Source organism: Hibiscus syriacus, unplaced genomic scaffold (assembly GCF_006381635.1).
Source record: "Hibiscus syriacus cultivar Baekdansim isolate YM2019G1 unplaced genomic scaffold, ASM638163v2 tig00111309_pilon, whole genome shotgun sequence".
In the NCBI taxonomy this organism is placed as follows: Eukaryota; Viridiplantae; Streptophyta; class Magnoliopsida; order Malvales; family Malvaceae; genus Hibiscus; species Hibiscus syriacus.
The window spans coordinates 1115046-1129153 of record NW_024063052.1 but is presented as its reverse complement, the minus strand read 5'-3'; the positions used below and the strand labels follow the sequence as shown (position 1 = coordinate 1129153).

The 14108-nt window shown below is 35.8% G+C and overlaps 2 protein-coding genes across 4 annotated transcripts; one reads left to right on the top strand and one right to left on the bottom strand.

The window, feature by feature from the left end:
• Window positions 1-4487: 4487 nt before the first annotated feature.
• On the bottom strand, window positions 4488-7947 carry LOC120158220 (CDT1-like protein a, chloroplastic). Its single transcript, XM_039169115.1, has 7 exons — window positions 7617-7947; window positions 7422-7541; window positions 7085-7319; window positions 5511-6308; window positions 5007-5208; window positions 4827-4917; window positions 4488-4687 (listed from the first exon to the last, which is right to left on the bottom strand). The coding sequence occupies exons 1-7, from the start codon at window positions 7907-7909 to the stop codon at window positions 4630-4632; spliced, it is 1797 nt and encodes a 598-aa protein (XP_039025046.1). The 5' UTR covers window positions 7910-7947; the 3' UTR covers window positions 4488-4629.
• A 380-nt stretch (window positions 7948-8327) lies between these two features.
• Window positions 8328-14105, top strand: LOC120158217 (autophagy-related protein 9-like). Of its 3 annotated transcripts, none has more exons than XM_039169113.1 (11): window positions 8328-8711; window positions 8889-8950; window positions 9242-9889; window positions 10008-10328; window positions 10975-11197; window positions 11508-11687; window positions 11782-11988; window positions 12294-12371; window positions 12458-12528; window positions 12625-12735; window positions 13173-14105. In XM_039169113.1, the coding sequence occupies exons 3-11, from the start codon at window positions 9309-9311 to the stop codon at window positions 14005-14007; spliced, it is 2607 nt and encodes an 868-aa protein (XP_039025044.1). In that variant the 5' UTR covers window positions 8328-8711; window positions 8889-8950; window positions 9242-9308; the 3' UTR covers window positions 14008-14105. The 3 variants fall into 3 exon arrangements, with proteins under 3 accessions (XP_039025044.1, XP_039025043.1, XP_039025045.1); XM_039169112.1 differs by having other exon boundaries at window positions 8846-8950; XM_039169114.1 differs by lacking the exon at window positions 8889-8950.
• Window positions 14106-14108: the final 3 nt, after the last annotated feature.

Here is a 14108-nt window from a genome sequence, read left to right as displayed (position 1 = left end):
TCTTGGATTGTGTAGCTCTATATAATTCTATAAGTTTTTTTTAAATAATTTGCAAAATGATTTTTTAGACAAGTATGAAAATTTTATTTTTGGAAAATCATGCCACAAGATTTTCAAGTATTTTCTGAAACCCCGATGCCATTTCGTATAGTTACTACTTTTCTGTAATCTTAGTTTAATGTTTTTTTTAAGTAATTATAAGTTTTTTATGAATATTTGTTGTCGTTGAGACTCCTTAATTGATTACTTCGGTTTTAAGATCTAAACTCTGGTGACTAGTCATTAGTAATAAATGATCGTTATTTAGTGTTATAATTTTTTTCGAAGTCGACTTAAGTGTAATAAAACAATAATTAATTTAATTGTGATTGATCTGATGTGATGGTGTTTTAGTTCAACTATTATGCTCAGGAAGTTGTTTCTTGTTTTTGAAGAAAATCTTTCAAAAGTTCACTTATTTTCATGAGAATATTTTTATGAAAAGTTATAATTTGTTTTGAATTTGTGGGTTGTTACAAAAAAGTCATTATCTGTCTGAACTGATGCGGTTGAATAAACTTCTGAATTAGAAAAGATAGATATGTATGTTCTTGATTTTCTTTTAGCACTTTTTAGTCTTCCTTAAATTAACTTTATCAGAAATTTTGAATTTATTCATGATTTTCTCTTGTAAAAAATTTGTTTATGTCTGGTTTTCAACATTATGTTCAGTTTTATCTTAAAAAAACCTGATTGAAATCTCTAGATATGTTAAGAAATCCTTCCTAAGAAGTAACTCGTAAGGATCATATATGTCCTATAATTAAATATTTTTCCAAATTCTTATGCAATTGTGAATTATGATAAAATTCTGGTTCTGTACGATAATCTGAGCACATAAATGAACTTGTATAAAAACGTTAAGTGTGATATTGTTTGAATTTTATTCAATCACATCGTGATTCACTATGAAATTATGATTTTTGACAACGATATATCTGTAACCCTAGAACTATTAAAGATTCATGTAATGTTTTACATTCTGAAATGAAATATTTTTGTCTGAACTTGAGACTCTTAATAAATCAATTCCAATGTTTGTTAAGGGCTCTCTCATTCATATTAATGAAAATGTTCTAAAAATTGGAAATATATAATATTTGTACTATTCTGATTCAGTCTGTCTTGAGGGAAATGACCCAACATTGCTATATCCCTCTCCGGTATCGTCAACTATGTTTTTTTATGTTCATTATTCTAAAACTTTTGTATATGTTCTGAAGTATTCTGAAAGGTGTCCTGCACAAGAGTTCTGTGTATAGTTTATATATTACTTGTTACCGTTAAGTGAACTTTAATTCTGATTGATGTGTAGTAAGTGTCCAACATAAGTATTAAACTCTAAAATATATTCTAATGAAGCAAATCAATTTCAAGCATGATTCTGAAGGTAAGAAGATTAAATATCAGTTTCCGTTTGGTTTAATTCAACCCATGCAAATTTCGGGGTAAAAAAAAGAAATGAGTAAATGCGAACTTTATCGGTGGATTACCTTTGACAGAGTCCAAAAAAGATTCAGTCTGGGTTATTATTGACCCTCTTAATAAGTCTGGCTACTTCATTTTAGTTCAAACTAGTTGTACTCTGGACAAATTGGCTCGATTTTATATTTCTAAGGTTGTTCGTCTTCGTGGGATTCCCTCGACTAATTTTCTACTGGAGATCTGGGATTTACATCGCCATTCTTGAAGGCTTTGTGCATTCAACTAAACATTGGTACATCTTAATCTTATCATCTGTGGTTTGATGGTCAGTTTGAGAGAGTTATTTAGATTCTGTCATGAAAATTTCGAGGTTGAAATTTTCTTAAGGGGAAAGTTGTCGCACGTAAAAATGGGGTTAAATGTTAAACATTTTAATTTTTAAAGTTTAGTATCATTTTGTGGAATCTTCAATAGTGTAAGGGTTTCTTCTATAATTAAACCAAAAATGTGGTATTTAAAAATATATTTTCAATTTTGCTTATTTTTCTAATTTTCATTTTTCTTTTATGGAATCATCTCTATCTCTCTCTTCGATCATGGTTTTTTTTTAATTTCGTCATGATTCTTGTTGTCGTGAACGTCACCGCTAACGTCAATCTGTTCGACTTGTTATTTTTGTTCTACTGGTGGTCCTGGATTTATCACTATTAATGTCGTTAATAGGGGCGGAGTAGGTTAATTTTCAGGTTTTATATAAATCGCGTCTCTGGTGCTTTTCGTCATGAACTAGCCTTAACAATGGACTCTCTACGTCGAAAAAATAAGTCTAGAACTTTTGGTGTAATGCCGGCCATCGGAGTCTAGGCCATGCGCCACACACAATGCCATTGAGCGTATTGAGTTACTTTTCTTACAAACTGGTTTAGTTGGTTGAACCAGTCAGACTGGACCGATCTTAAATCGATCTAACTCATCCAAGTTGATCGAACCTGAACCAAACTAAGTTGACATATTAACTTTAACTCAACCAGTTCACTATTTACTATTGATCATTGACTGTTGACCGTTGACTTTGACCTGTTGACTCTTTCTCTAAGACTTCTATCTCGATATTTTTCAGCGTCCTGAATTCGTTTTACCAAATTTTGACCCAAAAATCCTGTTTTGCATCTTTTAGAGCTTACACTATAATTATGTTAAGTAAATTCTCAAATATATGATCTTACTCTTCGATATCATGTTCTGAAGGTGATCACTCTCCACACTGTTCTCCAGTAGATCCGAATCACCTTTATTCAACTCAAAAAGACTCTACACGTTTGATTAGAGTTACACATGAGTGTTATTAATTGAATTACTAATTAATTTCATTTAATTATGTATTATTACATCAATTCTTTTACAATAATACATTATCTTTTGGTTTCTGTTCCATATGACCTAGTACTATTGTTCGTTGGAAGCATAAGACTTAGCCGGTATAGATTAACTGATATAGGTGTGTTCCCTTGATGGCCATTTCTAGTATACATCAAGGGAAACACAAACAAAACAAAACAGAAGGTTGAAATCGAACTTGGACCCTCTTAAAAGAGGGTCATGTTTGTTTTGTGTGAGTAGTTGGGTGTTAATAAAATTTATTGATGTTTTCTGTTTAAAATATGATGATTTATTAGATAGTTTATTAAACGTTATAAAAATAATTTACACGTATTTTTTTTGCTCTTATAATTCAATTTTTTTTTGTTATTTGAGGCCTAATTTCTATGTTTGTCCCAGGCCACTAAAATCTCAGAAATGGATCTGACCCTACAGTGTAACTCTAAAATAAAAGTTGACTTATCACACATAATATTTCAAAGTTTTAATAGATTTTAAAGTAGTATCAAAATTATCCCTCCAACGTTTATCAAAATGATCATTTTGGCTCATTTTTTTTAATTATTTTGGTTCCAATGTCTCATTTTAGGGCAAAAGGTCCTAACATTTGACTAAATAGTCACTTTGACCCATATTCTTTTACCATGAAGCTTTTTAGCACCCCAAACGTTTCATCTTAGAGAGAAAAAGCCCCTATTTTAGGGCGTTAACCGTTTGTTAACTTCAAATAAAAAAACCTTTTGTTAAATAATGGTTTTCATCCACGGAGGGACCTTTTTGTCCCAAAATAAAAATTGAGAATAAAATAACTTTTTTAAAAAAGAATTGAGACCAAAATGACCATTTTAGTAATGATGGTGTCTAATTTTGATATTATACCTTTTAAAAATAAGGTCACGCATACACGTACTGCAGCAACTCTTAGATCAAAATTATTCAATGCAGTTAGCATAAATTCCCAATTTCTCATAAAATTGGTGAACTCTGTAGGCAGTTGTAGCCCAGCGCAACTGTCACAAACGTCATGTGAATGAATTGTATCGGGGCCGTGCAGCAATCTGCTGTCTTCACGGTGCTCGGACAGCACAGACTGGCTGCATGGTTGATCAAGATGTTCAGTATCCGTTTCTGGACCGTTACATATTCTGTATTTTCATGGCTGCTACCATATTTTAAACGTGTTAGTTATATATATATTTGTTGGAAACATTGTCTTGAGGCAGGTAGTTTGGAATTGAATATGCCAGGGAATTGTATGCTCTGGTGTTTTCTATCTTTCTCCAGTTTTGGTGCTTGAAAGAAAAAGGGCCAGTCTTTGTCAATGTTTATTCCCCTTTCTCTGCATTCTTTATTCTGGTTGAAAACTACACTTGGGTAGGCGAAAACAAAAAGCCATGGTTCATTTCATACTTACCAAAGCACTATATTATCTCTAGAAAACACTATTTCTTGTTTTACCATTCAGTATACTAGGTGGAGCAATTGGTATCATCGGTTCACATTTGCTACTGTGGAAAGGAAAAAGGATCACATTATCATCAAAACTCAAGACCAACAGGAATGTTTTCACGTTGTGATGGTGGTAAAGATACCCTAAAAACAAGATACCAAAAGCAGTCATGGAAAGCATTTATGAATTTTCATCTTAGCATCCCTACCATCTAAATACATAAATATGGGTTATACATACATCTAAATTGTGTACAAAAGCTGAAGCTACGCGGAAACTTCAAACTCCAGCTGTTAATATTAATAATTTAATGAAACACAGCACTGATTCTCCTCTCATTTTGCCTCCTGGAGACACATTCGTATTGATTCTGGGCTTGCCACTTTATTGATGCTGCAAATAATGGATAATTCAATCGAATAGAAGAATTTCTTAAATACAAACATATGCTAGATTTTGTAATAAAATAGGTGGACAGTCATCAGCAATTATCAACATACCAAATAAGGGTAAAAATTTAGTTAAGACTCACCAAACAAGTAAATCCCCAGCAGAGGCCATCTTTTCATATATCCATTCTGGAGCTAGCTCTTGCAACAGTTTTAACTGTTCTTCAACTTCTCCTGTGAAAGAAGACCAAAGGCAGTTCAACTAATGTTTCACGATCCAATCAAATATCATGAGATGCAAACTGTTTAGCCAAAAGGTTTACCTCTATCTGCAATATCACAATGACCAGCAATTAGTTTGTGCATAAGCTCCTCTTTTGTAATAACCGACCAATTTATGGACTGGAAAAAATAGTGAATCATGTTGAAGAGATTAGGTAGGCAGGCAATCATTTGTTGCCGTCTCTTTGCTTCCGAGATTGCTGGATCTCGCTCCTCCAATGCTTTCCTCTCTTTCTCCCTTGTCTGCAAGGATAATGAACGGTTACCTAATGCTTTTTACTCATTCAATCAAGGCCAAACCCTTACAACCCCCATACACTATTTGATTTCACTTCCAACTGAACTTTGTGCTAAATGATACTGAGAAATCTTGAGAGTAACACTGTTGGGAAATACTAATTTATGAACCTCCATTCTCCTTGGGATAGGATATGAAACACGGATGACTCATTTCCAGATGGAAGTATTATATCCAATAGAAACTAAAACACACATAATTCATGTTTTAAAAAGATGATAGCAAAAGGATTTCTAAGTGGGTTTACCGAGTGCTGAAGGCTTTCAGTCAAAATAGAAAGAACATCATCTTCATCATTATCAACTGGTTTGCCTGCCATTTCTTGCACTTCACCAACAAGTTTCTCTTCCTTCAGGGGAGTGTCAAATTTCAAGGACCTGGTACGTGGTGGTCGGCGTACCAGCTTGCTTGATGAAGTAACAGAAACCTCATCTGGGCTCATGTAACATCTCTTTTGTGACTGTAGAGTAGGTGTGGCCATCATCAGCCTGGCAGGAGTTGAAGCGAGTTTCACAGGAGTGGAATCAATATTAACAGCTTTCATAGGGGACTCATCTGCAGTTTTTAACGGTTTTAACTCTTTGATTGGAGTTGCAGGGAGGCAATTTTTTGGATATGTCTCACTGGTAGTTTGTTTAGATAAAAGCTTTGTTGGGGATGGAGTTGGAGCAAAGGTAGTGTCACCACTGGAGGCAGATCTGTCGGTACATACATCTGGTACTTGAAAATCTGAACATTTTTGCAAAGCTTCCTGAGCTTTGCTTGTGGTTTTCAGGGAAAAGCGCTTTCTAAATGATCTAGATACATGTGATGCTACCACAGGTTGCTGGTCATTAACGAAACCAGATAAAGTCTCCGGAGCTAGCTTTGAATTGAACTTTGTATGATTGGAAGGATGTGGCTCTACTTCCTCTTGAATAACTTCACCTTGCATTGCCAAAGTTTTCTTCTCAGTGAGTGTATCAATTGATGATGCATTCAGTTGCAAATTCTGCTTTGACCGATTGAACGGCTCTGGGAGATCTTCTTCTGGAATTTCATCACCCTGGAAGCAAAATAATTGTAGTCAAACCAACATGGTACTTGAAAAGAAAACAGTTAGAACAGCATTAGGTAAGTTTTATCTTCCAGAGTTAAAATGTTTTTCATCACTTCTACAAAAATGTAGGCTTTCTAACATTGCCACTGCATGTTTGCTTTAACTTGGGTCTTCCGTGAGCATACGAAACCGTTATTGCTGAATAGAACTGACCACAAGACTTAACTAATTATAAGCTTTCATTTTCAAGTACAGGTAAAAGCATTAATCTAGGAACAACATGATAAGATTTGTTTCATTCTAAATAGTTGGTCATTGCTACAAACAAAACCAAGTACTGAACTTTAATAAATGAATAGCCTCGGAATGACTAATCTTTCATATTTATAAGTATTTCAAGTAACTTTAACCACCAAGACCCTAGAACTAAGCACAATTTTTTGGTACCCAAGGCTCAAAAAGTAATGGGAGAGTATGTATTTGCTATAACTACAAGTGTACCTTGACCAGGGGGTTATTGCTAGAACTAGCCATTGGGCTTCATCAATTAAAGGCCTAGAGGCCTCACATACAAGCAAACCATATCTAACAGATGGTTACTGGTCCAAATAAATGAGTTTCTTGCATTTCTAAATGAACAGCTTCATAACACCACTGTTTCTTAGTTATTCTTTTTCATTTCATGGTAATTTGCGATTTCCAATTAAAAGAATATTAGGTAAGCTTAAGATCTAGAATGCTAGAACTTAACCATTAGGCCTAATACAAATTGGTATTAATACCTCAGGATGAGCCTTGCTATAGTCCACAAGACGAGCTCGAAAAACCTTCCTTAACCTCAGATTCTTAGTCTCGGATTTTAAGTTGTCCCCAAAGTCAATCGCATCCAGAATGATGCTTACGTGGAGATCTGGTTTCATACAACTAGTCATCTCATCAAACACAAGAATTCTCTTTATCTCAATCGCCTCCGCTAAAATATGCTTTAGTTGAGCCAAGTGACTGTATAAAAACCTCCTATAAAACAACATCAAACCCAAAAAATAAAATACTCAAACAAAACAAGCCAGACAGAACTTAAAAACAAACCACTAACTGAGATGATTAAGGTGAAATTACCTATCAGTTAAACACTCTATTTTGGGGCTGATATTTGTAAAAGTGGGCATTGACCCCTTCAATCTTAGCAGCCGGATTGCAGAATCTAAACTATCGTAAAACTCACACAATATCTCGTACCTATTCCAAAAGCCTTCAATCAGTAACAGTATTAAAAAAAAAAGAAATTAGGCTGAGTGTGTCAAGCGGACCTACTTTTCAGGGAGTTTATCGGGACGGCCACCGGAGGCTTTGGGTGGTGGAGATTCAGTGGGCCAGGATAAGATCTGCTTTCGGGCTGACTTGATCTGGAGGGTAGAAGCTTTGGATCGAGTCTGAGCCACTTGCCGGATCTCCTTAGCGGAGAGGGCGACTTCACGGTTACAAGCACGGTTGGGGAGCCGAGAGGAGTTCTTTTCCGGGGTTTTGGAAACCGGAGATTTCGAGGTTAGGCTCCGAGAAGCCTTGGACTTCAAAGGGGTTGATTTGAGAGAATCTGAGGAGCTCATAGCTTAAAACTTACAGATCAGACAAACAAAAAAAAGCCTAATCAGGTGACTTTACGGCAGAAGAAGTAAAGAGTGGGAGTATATAAGAAAGGTTTTTTTTTGTTTTTTTTCCTGGCGGGAAGGAACAGCTACCTATGATTGGCACGTGTATTATCGCCAATTTGATTCGTTACGTCCCGCGGATTCTTTGAAGGCTTGTATGGAGAGCAGTGTAAACGGTTAGTCTAATTTACACAGGGATATCCCATTTAAAAATCAGGCCCAAAACGAACTTGGCGATGGCCCAAAATATTAAAAAGAGTTGCTAATTTCTTGGAAAGGCCCATTGGGTTTAAACTAAGCTACAACATGTTGGAGTCCGAGATTGTTGCTTTTGTGTTCATTGTAACAAGAAAACAAATACAGAAAGTTCTCCCTTTTGCCTTCTTCGGCTGCTCAAACCAAAACAACAAGAGGTATTACTCGCCTTCACGTCTCCTTCATTCATTTTTTTTCAATTTTTAATTTTCACAGACGAGGAGGAGGAGAAGGAGAGGAAGAGAAGCCCGAATAAACCCATTTCTGTAACTTCTTAAATTGATTAACTTTGTAATTTTAGAAACGATTCACTAAAAGATTGAATCTTTTCTTTCTTATTTCCTTCCACGCAACAAACCCCTCTATTCCCTTCCTTCCTTTCTTGGAGTTCTCCTTGTAGCGGTCAACCTTATGCTGTATTGATTTCTCGTGGAATAATCCTTAGTGGGTGTTGGCCACTTTTGTTCTTTCGGTGTTATTGGAGGTGCTCGTTGGTGGGTCGGAGGTGAATTCCGATACTTTTTGATATTTATTTTTCATGATCGGATAATCTTGGTGTGGTATTTGATTTTGCCACTTTCTTTTTCTTCTGCAGAATTTATATGGATATTTGATTTAGTCGCTACTATTTGTGTTCAGGATCACAATTGAGTTTCTTGGATCAAATTGCTGCGTCTTGTAGCTTCTTGGAAGCTGGTTCTTCTAAGGAAAGATTGTGGCTTTGCTCCAACTTATGATTTGCAGGTATTTGAACTCAGTTAATTATTTTAAGCAGTAGTAAAAATCTTTTGCAATGATTTGTTTCTTTCATTTATTGTTCTATTTGTTGTTTCAGTAGTTGAATTTTATATTAGAATGATCTCCACTAAGTTTTGTGTAACTCATAATGTTGTTTAGACCCTTCATTGTTCTGATGCATATTATAAGGGATTAACTTTCTGTTTTTCTTCTATTTACCTCCGCATCCAGTGCATGTGGGCATTTGCATACATACCATGCAAAACTGAATTTATCTGATTTTCTTCTCTTTGGCAGAATTTTGCAATAAACATTTGTGTTTTGGGATGGACTGGTTGTTTTTCCCTGCCATCAAGATTTATAAATGATGTTCCGTAGGCAAAAGGCTGCAAATTCTATTGGCATATTTAAGTGGAAATGGGGTGGTGAATCCTCTTTGACAACAGGCTTACTAGGTGATGCACCTCCTGAAATTGAGTTATCTGGATATGGAAGAGTACCACCAAGTCCTGGTAGTGAGAGTCCTTCAGGGCTTCTTAATGGTGAGACTCTGAATGTGGAACCGATTGCTGACTTGGACTTGTTCTTTGAACGGCTCTATAGCTACTATTGTGAGAAAGGCCTTTGGTGCATCATTATAAAATGGATAGTTGAACTCCTGAGCCTAGGCTTTACCATATGTTTCTCTGGGTTTTTCTTATTGTTTGTTGATTGGAACGGTCTCCGAAATGCAAAGTGTGGTATGGATGCATTTGAATCTGGAATAAAGCAATGTGATCTTTCTAAGGAAGCTCTTCACCAGCACCCATTAACCCCGTTAACACTTTCAAAAGCAATTATAGTTGGATATTTGGGGCTATTTTCCATCTACTGGATATTCTGTTTTTTTAGGTTTTTTGCACAATTAAAAGATACACTTGAAATACGCCATTTCTATTATAATAGGTAAGTTTATATTTGATAAGTTACAAGATACACTGGAAGCTTTAGTTTAACATTCGGTACATTTGGAATTTCTTATAAATGTTAAATGACTAATTATGTTTGAAATTATATTTTGCAGTCTCCATGTTACTGACAATGAAATTCAAACCATGCCTTGGGAAACGATTCTGGAAAGGGTTGTCCGATTACAAATCTCACAGCAACTCTGTGTAGTCAAAGATCTTTCTGCTCATGATGTTGTTATGCGATTGATGCGGAAGGAGAACTACTTGATTGGAATGCTTAACAAAGGAGTGCTTGCATTTCCTCTCTCGACCTGGGTTCCGGGTGCTGGTCCAACTTTCAAACTTGGCCCTGATGGAATGCAACATCGTCTAATACTGACAAAGACACTTGAATGGGCCTTAAATTGGTGTATACTGCAGAGCATGTTTGACGGGTATGTCTAATTTTCAATGAGCATTTGACTTTCTTATTTATGTATGTTCTTCCCAATTTGTTCCAACATGTATATTTAGCAAAGTAATCTATGGAAATGTCATGACTTCCTACTGTCAGACTAATAATAAAATTACTTATTTCTTTATTTTTTTAATGCGTAATATTTCATTTTCAAGAATATTATACAAATTACAATCCTTTCTTTGCAAAGAGGCATAACAAAATGCAGTTTTGGTGTTGGTGGGTGCTTTTTGGATAACTCTGCGTAAATGGTCCGTGTCTATGTAGCTTTGACATTTTTGTGGTGAAGGAAAGATTTACTTTTTCTTTGTATCATCTTGTTCCTGGTTTCAGCACATAAAGCTGATTTTGATGCTCTAATTTTCAGAAACACCTACATTTTTCATTTTTCATACAAAGTCTTTGACTTTGGTAGTGCTGGGTCTTTAATGGTTGATATGGTGTCATAAGTAGCTAGAAGGAGTTGATTACAATAAATTTTCTTTGGCAAGAAACAAAATTATGAAGTACTTCAAAGTTAAAATATTATGCTGAAATTAACATTGGAAAAGTTTTTGAGTTTTTTGAAGAAAAGAAAACTACTAAACTTTAGGGGGTTATAACCAAGTATTTCTTTTTTACAGAAAGTTCTGCATTAGAGGGGACTTCATTTCTAATCCTAGAACATTGAAGAAGAGGCTCATGGTTGTCGGGCTTGCCATGCTTCTTCTCTCCCCGTTCCTTGTTATATTCATGGTGGTTTATCTCTTCTTAAGACATGCTGAACAATTCTATAATCACCCAAGCACAGCTTCATCCCGGAGATGGTCAAATTTGGCAAAGTGGATGTTTAGGGAATTCAACGAGGTACCATCATCCCCCTTTCTAAGGATTGATACACTACCTAACCTCACAAGTTTGCTATTATGAACTGGGACTCTCGAGCAGTCATTTGTTTGAAGTTACATTCTTTTGTTTTTGTGAATGTTTTAATTTTTACAAATCCAATATACATGCGCATATATATATATATAAAGAAAAATTATCGTGGAACCTACCGTGAAAATAGATGACAACAATTTTTTCTTCAGTTGGATATTTTATACTTCTAGATTCTCCTGTTTTCACATACTGTAATACTGTATCTTTGCATACGCTGTTGCCTTTTGACTTACAGGTTGACCATTTATTCAAGCATCGGATTAATAGCAGTGTAATGCATGCGTCTGAGTACCTAAAGCAATTCCCCTCACCAATTATTTCCATCATTGCAAAGTTTATTTCATTTGTATCTGGTGGCTTTGCTGCTGTCTTGATCATCATTGCCTTTCTGGAAGAATCTTTGTTAGAAGGCCATGTAATGTTTTTGAACTTCCATCTTTTCAGTGTCTTCTATTTTATATCTGTATTTCAATTCAGTTATTTATTTATTTTGCTGTTGAATGTAATAGATATTTGGTCGGAACTTGTTTTGGTATGCGGCTGTTTTTGGAACCATAACAGCTATTAGCCGGGCTGCTGTTACAGATGAAATTTTGGTCCTTGATCCAGAAGGAGCAATGTCTATAGTGGTGCAACATACGCATTATATGCCAAAGAGATGGCGTGGTAAAGAAAATACTGAAACAGTCCGAATAGAGTTTGAAACTCTGTTTCAGGTAATCAAGCTTGGTTCTTATCTTTGTTTTACCAGTAATTTAGGATTTGCATGCTTGTTCAATTGTAAAAATCGACTATAAGATGTTTTAACTGTCATATAGCCATATGAGTAGTTGCATTTCTCATTGCTTTCCTAGTTGTTCGAAGCCCAGTTTAATTGTTGTGTTCCTAGTTTATTATTTTTACATCTCCAAGAAGTCTTAAGGATTTTTAAGTAACAAAATATCTTTGGTCCTTTCGTCTATTTACTTAAGACTTTTTGAATTATTTTTACTCGTCGTATTTTTTTAATGTTGTGATGCAGTATACTGGAATGATGTTGCTGGAGGAGATGGCCTCTATTTTCCTCACTCCATTCTTGCTTCTATTTGTTGTGCCAAAGGTTTTTTTTTGGTCATTATTTCTATCGTTGTCCTGTGCCTGAAATTTTAACTTTTGTACTAAAATGTTGTTTGTTTATTTTTGCAGCGGGTGGATGACATCTTGCAGTTCATTGCTGATTTTACAGTGGATGTTGAAGGTGTTGGTCACGTTTGCAGGTAGAGATTCTTTTGGTACCAGTTCATTACTAGCACATTCATGTCCAGTTAAATCGAGATAATGTGTCTAATAATTTTTCCTTTCCTTGATTGCAGTTTTAGTGTCTTTGATTTCCAGAAACATGGCAATTGTAATTATGGCTCTCCACACAATGCACCTCATGAACAGAGGAGCTCCCAGGGGAAAATGGAGAAATCATTCTTGAGGTATGATTAGGTTAACCAAATTTATATTCTTGCCTACACCTGCACATTTCATTCTTGCTCTTTGCTTGGTGAATGTAGTTTTGTAAATCCAAAATCACCTTCATTCAGTCACGTTCACCTTCTTTTTTTTTTGGGAAAGTTTATGAGCTGTTTAGAGTTTACTCTCCATCAAGTATTCTCTTTGATAAGAGCTGACAGCAAGCTTTGAATATGTTAATGCTTTGTAAGAAATGCCATTTATCTACAAGTTACGATTACTTCTTGGTTGATTGCTTCAAATGCCTTCGTATCCTTCGTCATTATTTCCCCCATATCTTTCAAAATTTCTTTTTCCATTATTTTAAAGCTCAGTTTTGTGATTTTTCATGGTTATTCTCCACTTTATATTGCGTCGAATCTCCTCTAATGTATAATCTTTAATCTTTTTGCAATTGCAGTTTCCAGAGTAGCTACCCTTCATGGGAACCAGATACTCAGGGTAAGCAGTTTCTGTTGAATATTAGAACTTTCAGGGAGCAAATGTTGCAAGGGCAGGGAGCTAGACATGCATATTATTCAGGTAGACATTGGCAAGGTAGCCCGCCGAGAGCTTTCGGTGATAGAAACGGCCTTTATTCAATGCAAACACTGCAGAATATACAGGGCACGGGGTTCAATATGGGTTCTTTATGGCTACTCGAGGCTGATCAAAAGAATCACCCATATCTTCTAGATTGGTATTATACCTCTCGAGCTCACTGTGTGCCCAGTTACGGAAGAGACACTGCAACAAGGCCATTAGAACCAGTTCAGGAACAGCATGATCATTATTGGGTGCCGATCAACACAACACATAACGAAGCAAGAGATGAAGAATACCGGCCACATCTCTTTGATGATGGGCTACGGTCACATCTCGAAGCTTCGACGTCAGCTCCTTTCTTCCTTGAGAGTGTACTTCAGCATAACGATACAAATGAAACGATGCAACAACATACGCGGAGCTGTTGGTGGCTTAGAACTGATCCACATGGTGCGGAACCCCAAACAAGTTTCCTTGAGCCTCCCGATTTCAACCACTATCCTTCAAACCACCCTTATGATAACTTCTCCGAGAGAAGTGTAGAAGAGCATGATCAATTCCTAGATTGGAGGGATTCTCGGAGGTTATCCCGGACAACTTATTTGGACGATCTCGAAGCCGGAGAAGATGTAAATCTTCATTTCGATGATATTTACAGTAGACCTCCTGAAACTCCCACTGTAAATTTAAGGCCCCCAAGTATCAATTGATCTATTAAGCACTTAGCTTTTTGTGTGGTACTTTTCTCCTGAAACTCTGTATTCTTTGTTGTATATAGATTCATGATGATAAGGTTGGTTCTTGAAAATCC

Coding starts and splice junctions, on each gene's coding strand:
- LOC120158220 (XM_039169115.1), bottom strand. CDS start 7,909: ATGAGCTCCTCAGATTCTCTCAAATCAACCCCTTTGAAGTCCAAGGCT. Junction 7,542..7,616: donor CCCGATAAACTCCCTGAAAA/GTAGGTCCGCTT, acceptor CTTTTGGAATAG/GTACGAGATATTGTGTGAGT. Junction 5,209..5,510: donor CTGAAAGCCTTCAGCACTCG/GTAAACCCACTT, acceptor TTATCCTTGCAG/ACAAGGGAGAAAGAGAGGAA.
- LOC120158217 (XM_039169114.1), top strand. CDS start 9,309: ATGATGTTCCGTAGGCAAAAGGCTGCAAATTCTATTGGCATATTTAAG. Junction 9,890..10,007: donor CGCCATTTCTATTATAATAG/GTAAGTTTATAT, acceptor TATATTTTGCAG/TCTCCATGTTACTGACAATG. Junction 11,688..11,781: donor AATCTTTGTTAGAAGGCCAT/GTAATGTTTTTG, acceptor TGAATGTAATAG/ATATTTGGTCGGAACTTGTT.